Source organism: Haliotis cracherodii, unplaced genomic scaffold (genome assembly GCF_022045235.1).
Source record: "Haliotis cracherodii isolate W230 unplaced genomic scaffold, xgHalCrac1.p SCAF_5, whole genome shotgun sequence".
Classification (NCBI taxonomy): domain Eukaryota; kingdom Metazoa; phylum Mollusca; class Gastropoda; order Lepetellida; family Haliotidae; genus Haliotis; species Haliotis cracherodii.
The window spans coordinates 28,525,402-28,535,838 of NW_027266308.1; the positions used below are offsets into that span (position 1 = coordinate 28,525,402).

At 42.6% G+C, this 10,437-nt stretch overlaps 1 protein-coding gene across 1 annotated transcript; it reads left to right on the forward strand.

Moving 5' to 3' along the window:
* Positions 1-595: 595 nt before the first annotated feature.
* LOC139443991 (uncharacterized) lies at positions 596-9,229 on the forward strand. Its single transcript, XM_071224891.1, has 7 exons — positions 596-764; positions 1,617-1,779; positions 2,435-2,532; positions 3,979-4,123; positions 5,817-5,899; positions 7,314-7,479; positions 8,499-9,229. The coding sequence occupies exons 1-7, from the start codon at positions 669-671 to the stop codon at positions 8,606-8,608; spliced, it is 861 nt and encodes a 286-aa protein (XP_071080992.1). The 5' UTR covers positions 596-668; the 3' UTR covers positions 8,609-9,229.
* Positions 9,230-10,437: the final 1,208 nt, after the last annotated feature.

Here is a 10,437-nt window from a genome sequence, read left to right on the forward strand (position 1 = left end):
CACCTCCTTGAATGTATAGGGAGTGGTAACGGATACTCCTTTCGTCACGTCATTCTTTATTGTATCTGTATTGTTTGCATTACATATCCCATTGCACCGACTCCGTGGTCAAGTGCATAGAGCCTCTTCCCGGTTATATCGGTGCTTGGATGGCCGCGTCATATCTTGATGGAGGCGTCGTCAGCTCTTGACACAAAAAGACAAAGACCTGATTTTAATGAGATTGGAAATAAGCCATGGTGCATTTTGACTGAGATATATTTATTGTCAAATGATCTATAAAAATGTATTTGTAATCAGCTGGAGTATTATGTTTTCTTGTTCATATAAATTAAGGGATAATCCTCATAAAGTGCAAATGAATTACAGTAAACTACGTTTATAACGAACACGTTTATAACGACCTGACAGATATAACGAACTATTTCTTGGTCTCGTCCATTTGCTGTATATATATGTTGTACATATTCTTATAACGAACTACGGTTATAACGAAATGAAATTAGTGGTCCCTTTGAGTTCGTTATGACCGTAGTTTACTGTAGTTGAATTTTGTGTGAACATCCACCACTTTAAGAACTCGTGATTGCAGAGTTCCCGTGCCCGTCCGGTCGGGCCTGGAGAGGGTGTTGTCTGCCACGCCCTCCCACCACGTCTATAGCTTCGTGATGGTTCATCTCGGCGTTCTCCAGGATGGGGGGATGATTGTCAGTCTACAGCAACCCAACCCTCATCAATGTCTACAGGCTATTGACACATATGGGGTAAATAAAAGCGTCTAAACCTGTTCCATCATTATAAGAAATCTCCATTGTACGATTCCGACTATATCATATTCAGAATGTGTTTTTTCCGATAGCGAGCTTCTCCGGTAGGTTGAGCAATATTCCAGCAGGCTCACCCTAAGTGAGTGAGTGAGTTTGGCTTTACGCCGCTTTTAGCAATATTCCAGCAATATCGCGGCGGGGGACACTAGAAATGGGCTTCACATATTGTACCCATGTTGGGATTCGAACCCGGGTCTTCGGCGTGACGATCGAAGGCTTTAACCACTAGGCTACCCGACCGCCCCAGGTTCAGCCTGAATTGATGTCTCATTTCACAACTTTTGAGGTACAATCGACCTTGGTCTTTCTACAAAAAAATAATAGAGCATCATACGATTCTAGTTCAAAATTCACCATATTTGCCAGTGTCTTTTTCAGGCGAACAATTGACTTGCCTTTGCATGTGTTTGTAACGGGCGCCACCGCCGGGACAGGATACGGTCACCTTTTCGCGGACACGTGCATCATAACTTCTATAGTATTTGATAGGAATTCATAAACACATGCTTATGAAATAGTCGGAATCGTACATTGATCTCTTTTTTTATGACTTCTGAATGATTTTATCGCTTATATATTTTATACAGGCCAGCGTGATAGACATGTTCTATTTCTGACAATTTCTGTCACCCATCCTGATTAGTATGTTTAGGTTATATTTACCTCTTCTTAACTGAATTTGGTCCAATAATCTAAGGCGCCGCAATTCGCTGTGCAGAGTTGTATCCCTTGGCTTACCAGCAACCTATAACTGTCGGTTCGAATCCCGGTTCGCTCCTCATTAAACAGATCACTAGACTGTACACAGTCCCATCTACACTCAAGCATCTGACGACAGCCGACTCTGGCTACGACCTCTCGACTTTGGAGTCCGTGTACTGTGGTGCAGCCCCGCTCAAGAGGACGATAGCCGCAGCGTTCACGGAGAGATTTGGAATACAGGTGTACCAAGGTAAGAATACAGTACATGGTATTATCTATATATTCTATTCAAAACATGGTACTAACCATACCATAGGCACATCATAACGCTAATACGTGCCATCGTCGTCATGGTGAGGTCGTTGTCTCAACATTGTACAATCTGTGGCCATACCATTGTATCAATCTTGCGAATATTGTAAACCCAGTTTAAAGGCATAATATAATTTATGGACGTGTGAAGAGCCTATGGGCATTGATGAAATCGCAATATCGCAATTAATTAAAAGTAATAAAAGCATTGTAGACCTAAATTATCTGGGGTGGCGGCGCCAGCTTAACTTGGACTTCAATGAGAGACATTCTTTGGTTGATTGTTGGTTGTTTGTTGTTTAACGCCGCACTCAGCAATATTCCAGCTATATGACGGCGGTCTCTAAATAATCAAGTCTGGACCAGACAATCCGGTGATTGACATCATGCGCATCGATCCACGCAATTGGGATACAATGACATGCATCAACCAAGTCAGCGAGCCTGACCATCGATCCCGTTAGTTGCCTCTTACGACAAGCATAGTTGCCTTTTACGACAAGAAGCAAGACCTATTCTACCCCGGAGCTTCACGGGTCGTTATGCTTTGGGATTTGACTGGCCCCTTAACTAACCTGGCTTATACACTACAGGGTACGGCATGACGGAGACGACCGGCCTGACACATGTTGAAGTAGAACCCGGAGACCCCACATCAGTTGGGGTGTTGCTGCCCAACACGGAGGGCAAGGTGGGAATACTTCATGTAAAGGAGAAACGACTTCTCTCGGGGTTACTTGAGGTGCTCACGGTATGTTCCCTCCTGTCGGGGGTTTACACTCTCAAGTAGTCCCAAGGAGAAGCGGTTTGTCCAAATTATAGAGCGACTCATCACATCGATAATAGGATACCTTATGGTGAAACAATGCAGCGTGTTATAAAAGGAATTTGATCAAAGCGTGCGAGAGAAAAAACACGTGCAGAATGACATGAACAACTTGTCATCTGCCTCGGTGGCTCAATGGGAAAACAGTGGGTTACAAAACTAGACAAAATGAGGTTGCAGGTTCGACTCCCGTCATTCATAACGAAAATTTTCATTTCTTGTCTTCGTTTTTGGAACATTGGGCGTTTGAAACACCAAGTACAAATTCATAAGTATAGAAGTATTAGTAACTCTCTATAGGCGAGTTTACAATCATTGTAAACCAGACTGCAAGGGATTACATTTAAACTGATGAAATCTACAGGGGAATTTAACCATTTAAAAAAACCTGTTTGTGATGCAGTTCTGGTAGTCCTCCAGACCCCAGAGAATTAATTAAGAAATGAAACCAATTCAAGTCTAGAATGATTTGGCAAGTCTAGATTGCCTTAGCCCTGAAATTAACATTGTTCTGGCTCCATTTGGATTGGTATTTTATAATTTTGGAGATAATTATTTTGAATAAGATAATTTGATTTCTGGGACTAAATGTTGAGAACTGACCTCTCGTGCCTGCACAAGTAGCTTGACATGATCAATGACTATATGATTAACTGTATTATATATGGGTGTGTATATTTGGGTGTTGGCAATCCTGGTTTTCGCTATGATTATTCATTCGCTCGTCATACTGTAGACATGCATCTTCCCGAGGCAATATAGAAAGTCCAGTTTCCACCCTTGCCGAACGAGGTTGGAATTCCGGTGTTGCCTTTTGGCTGGAATAATGAGTCTGTGCATAGTCCAATCAAAATCGCGTAACGAACAAGACATACGGTTCGCAAACAATATGGATTTCAACGTGCAGATTTCAGTCGACTGAAGGATTTGCAAAGCATGAGTACGGCCAACTGGGCGTCAAGAGATATTTTGCCAATCTTTTCATGTTTTTAATCAAGGTGCTCACGTGATTTGATGCACTTCGCGAGGTAAGGCCCGTTTTATTACAATATTGATCTTTTGAAGCAATTGCAAGTGATATGAGAAGTGGAATCTGAGTGGTCAATAGGAGGGACATATAACGGACATAACTCGCAACAGCCACTGGTAGCGCTATGACCGAGCCCAGAAAATCCAGCCTAGTTCGGCTGGTTGGAAACTGGACTTTTATATTCATTCCCTTGCCTCGGGAAGATGGGGTATAAGTACAAGTGAGACGTATTTTGATGTCCTTTATAGTGGTATTGCTTAATCAATACACCCTTGGCTTAGATTACCGACCCTCACACTGGCGACATACTACCTGATGGGGATCGCGGAGAACTGTGCATTAAGGGGCCCCAAGTGATGAAAGGTTACCATGGAAACAGAAACGCCACACTTGACGTTATTGACCAAGATGGATGGTTTCACACAGGTAATGTATGACGTGTTTCCTGAGGGGAATTGTTGGTATTTCCATGGGAACTCTGATAATTCAGATAATTCAACGGGTGGCTTTTCAAAACTTGTAAATCAGCTCCATGAGTAGCGCTTGATTTTGGTACATTCGTACGTAAGGGGATATCAGATTCTGACTTTTAAGACTCAGGGGATGGTTCCACAAATCGATCTTAGCTCTGCGAATGTCTTAACTCCAGATGTTACAATGACGGGGTGGTGTGGCGTGGTGTTTTGATTCAAAATGGAACAAAATATCGCAAAGAATATGTTATTTTCGGTGGAAAATGCATGCACACGAGTATACATAATTTTCACTTCATGGTACTATTTAGATCAATCTCATTAAAATCAGATCTTTAACTCCGACAGGATACTTCTCTATGTTAATTACCGAGGACTCCACATGGAAGGTCGCGTCAGGTAACCCACAGCGAATTTTGACCAGCCAATCTGAAACAAGTCTCCGCGGGTTCTTGAGCCAATGAGCGTCCAGCTTTCTTAAACCTCGATTCGGAAATTTCTATTTGTACAATTGTAAACATTACATGAACATAAATATTCCTTCTATGCTACTCCCATGGTGCTCAGAAACGACAGGATATTTGAAATATCAACAAAATAGTGGCGTCGCTGTATTTTCTACTTTCGTTTTAGTCGTTTTCGAGATACAGAAACCAGATATGCTGGTTGGAATGCTTAGCTCACTCTAACCGAAAATTTAGAAGCTTCGACTCTGATTGGCTGATCCACTTTATTGTCCTCAGATATTCACGCAGAGCATGTTCCATAGGCAAGGGAGTTAACTGTCTATAAGTTTGGACTTTTACAGTCAGTTAACTCCCTTGCCTCGGAAAGCTGCAGGCAGAGAGGTATCGTATCGGAGTAAAAGATCTGATTTCAATGAGATTGTTATTTATATGGTTCAGTTGACATGGGAACACCTGATGCCTCTGATGTCCTGTATTTGGGATATGTTTGAGAACAAAGAAGCGTGATAGGACATGTACCGAAAATGAGAGATAACTTTTGTATTTATAATATCGATTGACAATCAGTGTTTTCACCCACTCAGCAATATCGTCACATCCTAGTTGGTCACACGCTGAATAGCATAAATGTAATAATGCAGTGCTGCAGATGGACGTATTGTACGGACGAAAACAAGTCAAATGCAGATGGATTGCAAATAACAACCATATCAAATGCACGTCAAACAATAGTACCTTGTCTTCTTTTCCTAAAAAAAATGTTCTTCCAAACATAGTTAAAGTTCTGTTTACCGTATCGGGCATAACCTTCCGCTCAAGGTGTACATCATTACGTGTCAGCAGCAAATGGTTTTCATCCCAATCCTGCAATACCATTGGCTAATAATGCACTCGAATTCTCTTGTCTCGGTTGTTTACGTTAGTTTGGCACCACAATCCGAACAAGAGGTCTTTCAATGGCGGCAGCTCATTATCATACAGTACTCGTCAATTTTTAATGAATTTTACAAACGAGTACTATACTTATTGGTTTGAAAAAGTACTCTGGTACTCGTCAGTTATGATAATTGCCAATACTGTTCTCATATGGTTGACAAATTGTCTGGAACACTGTACTGTCGATACTACATTAGGTAATATGGACTCACTCGCTCAATCGCTTTCTCTCTGCAAACCCAGGCGACCTAGCTCGGGTCTCTGGAGATGGCCGGATTGTGGTGGAAGGCAGACTGGAGGACGTCATCAGGTGCCGAGACATACCCGTAAGTATCCAGCGGAATAGTGTACCATGACTCACAGTTTTGAACCCGATTAAGTTTCATCAACTAAGGGTGAGTGAGTTTGGTTTAACGCTGCTTTTAGCAATATCCAAGTTATATGACGGCGGGGAACACCAGAAATAGGCTTCACACATTGTACCTGTCGGAAATCGAACCCGGGTCTTCGGCGTGACGATCGAACGCTTTAACCACTGGGCTTCCCGACCGCCCCTCGTCAACAAAGAGCTGGGACTAAGGGTAATGTTGTTAAAATTGTTCAAATAAAAAGAGGCCGCTAATTTGGGTCGAATCTAAAAGTAGAATGAAATTAATAAGGTCCCGGGCTCTTAATGGGAGAAATATACCTTAAATAACAGGTAAAGAATCGATGGGTCTAAATATCATAGATCGTGCAATGTGGTTATAATATATAAAATCCAACGTCTTCTGTACTATCCATGTCGAGTCTGAGTGAGTGAGTGATTTGGGTTTAACGCCGCTTTTAACAGTATTCCATTTATATCACGGCGTGTCTGCTAAATGTGGGAGGAAAGCCCGAACTGATGCAGGTCTCAGACGTTTACCACTTCGGTGAAACCCACGAGCACGCGTATGGTGCTGACAAACGTAGGAACATAACCGGGACGAACCGGGATTCGAACCCACAATCATAGGTTTCTGGCATGCCCAAGGGACGCAACTCTACAGAGTATGAAGAGACATGCGTGTCTATGGTTTTGAAACCGAACACGTTGATCGGCTGTTAAACTCAGATAATGAAATCAATGAACGTTTGTAACATACCAAATCTTGCGACCTTGTGACCCGATCACCGTACCCGAGTGATGTATCATATCAACACAGCATCCCTTGATATGCCAATCTGAACAATCTGTACCATCTTCCACAGAGCAATAGGGACTTCAGTAGAACAGGTCTTTCATTTTGTGTTTATCCGACTTTATTATAGGCAATACCATACATATTTCATCCTCCGCGTAATCAATTTCACAATTGCCAATTTGATGTGCACAGATGCAACGCCAAATGAGTCAAATAGATGCTGGAACGTTCGGAGGGGTACTTTGGCTAATAATTTCCGGTACAGTTTCAAACAAGTTCTCCTGCGTAAATATTTAAAGAAACATACGGAAGAGAATTTATGGATCTCAACTTCTTTGTTATGAGGAACACAGCGTTTCGGAGTATATGCTTACTCCGTCATCAGGTGAATGAGGTGAATATTCACCTGGTGAAGGAGTAAGTATATACTCCGAAACTTTGTGTTCTTCATAATAAAGCAGTTGACATCCATTAATTCTCCTCATTACGTGTATCACTTCTAAATGCCTTTCAAAGACTATTCAAGATACATTTTCCCTAAACATCGATATTCCTGGACTTGTTCATTGTTCAGGTTTTCCCTGCTGAGGTGGAGAACTTTCTCCAGAATCACCCTGACGTGGAGGACAGTGCTGTCATTGGCGTCCCCGATACTCAGTCAGGAGAGGTGCTTAAAGCATTCGTTGTCAAGAGCAACGGGAGCACTGTGAGCCAGAGCGACATACAGGAGTTTGTAGAAGGTAAGAGATTGAGTGATTTGGGTTTAACAGCGGGTCAGCTTAATGTGGGAGGAAAACCCTAAGCAAAGTAGGTCTTAGACGTTTACCACTTTGGTAACGCCCATGCTAAAGGATATGGTGCTGACAAACCTAGAAACATAATCGGGTCAAACCGGGATTCGAACCAAAGGTCATAAGTTTCTGGGACGCACAAGGGGCGCAACTGCACAGCGGATAGCGGCAAATTAGACGACTGGGACACCCGCCCCCTTGCGATGTAGTTTGACTAGTTCTTTCAGGTATGTCCATAATTACCCAGGAATCTTTTCAGGTACAGGGTGAGAATATTGTAAAGTAGACCGACCGGCAGACTAACATATGGCCTATGAAAAGTTTTAATAAACAATCTTTTTCTCTCCCTTTAACTGTTTCTCGTGATTTCATACTGACTAGAGCTTGTTAGACTTATCTAGATTATCTAGATATATTTCATCGTCATGGTAGAGGACTAAGTATTGACTAAGGAATGGGTATTTACACACCAAACTTTAACATTGGTGACAGAAATTTGCCTTGAGCCCAGGCGACGTTGTTGCCAAGTTGTGAACGCCATTTTTATCATTAGAAATTGGCGATCAATGTTCTTAGAGATATAAAGGAATTGCCCTCACGATGAGACTTATATGTGGTGAATGGATAAATCTAGCAATGGTACACTGGTGCATTCGATGGAGGACAAATTAAACGCACGCTCACACACTCTCAGTGCCCCGTGTAGGAAAACGTATGGCTGTTACAATTAACTTTGTTCAACGCATTTGACTGAATTTTAAATAAATGATTTGCCTCGTTTTCTTTTTAATTACAGTCGAACGCGTGGGGAGGTGGAGACAGGTTATCGGGGTTCGAGACATCAGGAGAATTTTATAACTTGAATACTGGTACTTGGAACTCCCAAATGAGTACGAGACATGAAGGAACTTCGACACAAACAGGCTCGACTGTACATGAAATTATAATACGCAGCGTTCATGTTTCAGCCAACTTGGACACACACAAGCATCTCCGAGGAGGGGTTGAGTTTCTAGATCAGATTCCACGATCACCAACAGGGCAGATCATCCGCTGGGTCCTGAAGAAGAAAGCGTAAGATCACCATTCTGCACACTTCGAAATGACCACGCTTGTTGGACAAGTATCCGTACGAACAGAACCGAATGTCCGAAGCACTGGAATCGGTAATTCAGATTGTGAATCCGGTGATGTCGGAAGCCACGTTTGCAAGTATACTCATAGACTCCCTGGTCTATGGGTAGGGCTATTGTTTAGACATCAACAGCTGAACTTTATGAAGAAGGATCGAACAGACACTCGACAGCTGCTTTCAACGATGAACAGACACACATCTGATGGCATCTGGCGACCCAACTGCAATCTCACTTAAATCAGCTCTTTTGCTCCAATGCGATACCTCTCACGCAGATGTATGGCATCACGGTAAAATTTACTGAGATTGTATGACGATCCGTTTTCCTTCCTCAGCGTTTGTTTTACAATGTGAAAGACACAGTGAGTAACAATCTCAACACTGACAAGACAGCACTTGTCAGTGTTGTCTTACTTGCCAAAACTAAAGTATGCCTGGCAAACATGCCAAAAATGCCACTGTTAAACAGAAATATTAACTGGTCGAGCTTGCTTGTAGCATAACCGACTACTGTGAAGTAGAGTCTTTTATTGAACATTAAAAGGGCCGTCATACTTGGTCGCATATTTCTAATTGATTTTGTGTGATGTAAATTACTCGGTTTGGTTTATATCATATCAGTTTGATTGATCATTTTGCATCATGAAGTGCAGAATTTGTGACATGTTCATGCTCCTGTGATGTCAGTGGCTAAGTTCCCATCATTAAGGTTTCCAAAATGCTAAATCTTTGGCTGTTAGTATATTTCTTGTATTTTTAACTATTTAGTTATAGTTAACTAGACGTTGACGGGTGTGCTTAGTGTTTTATTCGGTTTGTTTTTTATGAGTGTTTTGAGATTTTGAGCCGTTTTTTATGGAACAGTTGATACATTTGTTTAAGCAAAATGAAGAGCAGTGAGGTGAGGTGAGGTGAGGTGAGGTGAGGTGAGGTGAGGTGAGGTGAGGTGAAATGGGGCGAAACGTCGTGTACAAGATTATTGCACTTATATAGCGACGTGCATGCACGTCCGTGTGTGTGTGTGTGTGTGTGTGTGTGTGTGTGTGTGTGTGTGTGTACTCGTCCGGACTCATGCCGATTTATAGTGCTAGCTCACTGAAATACCATACCACAGTTTAACATGAATACCCCACTCAGACACAGTATACTGACTCCGAGCCGACCAGGCCTTGTTATAGCCCTTTTATGTCGAGCGCCAGACAGGGTAACAACAATTACCCTCTTTTAACGTCTTAACGTATGACGCGGCCGGGGTTCGAATTCCGGACCTTCCGCTCTCCGGGCGGACGGTCTACCACTAGGCCACGGAGGCGGTCCAGTCCTTGGTATCTTCGTCAGTTTCCGATGCAAAATAGGTCCAAAGTGCCCCCTATATGAGCGTGAAGTGAGGTGAAAATGGCATTAAAGATTATTGCACTTATATAGCGTCGTGTTGTGTGGCTGCTTGTATTAAGTCCAGGAAAATGCCGGTTTTATAATGCTAGCCCACTGAGATACGCTCCACCCACAATACCATGGAGAGGTATATGCTTGTGGTAGGAGCCCACAAATGAGAAAGTGCTGGTAGCAAAGAGTGACCTAGCTGATTGTGTGTCATATTGCCGACCTTGTGGCTATTTGGTGCTGCTGTCAACGTATTTTCTCGGCTCAGATTCGACCGTTTACATGACCTTATATAGACCCATGAAGATCCGAGGTAGAATAGGTCTTCAGCAACCCATGCTTGCCGTAAAAGGCGACTATGCTTGTCGTAAGAGGCGACTAGCGGGATC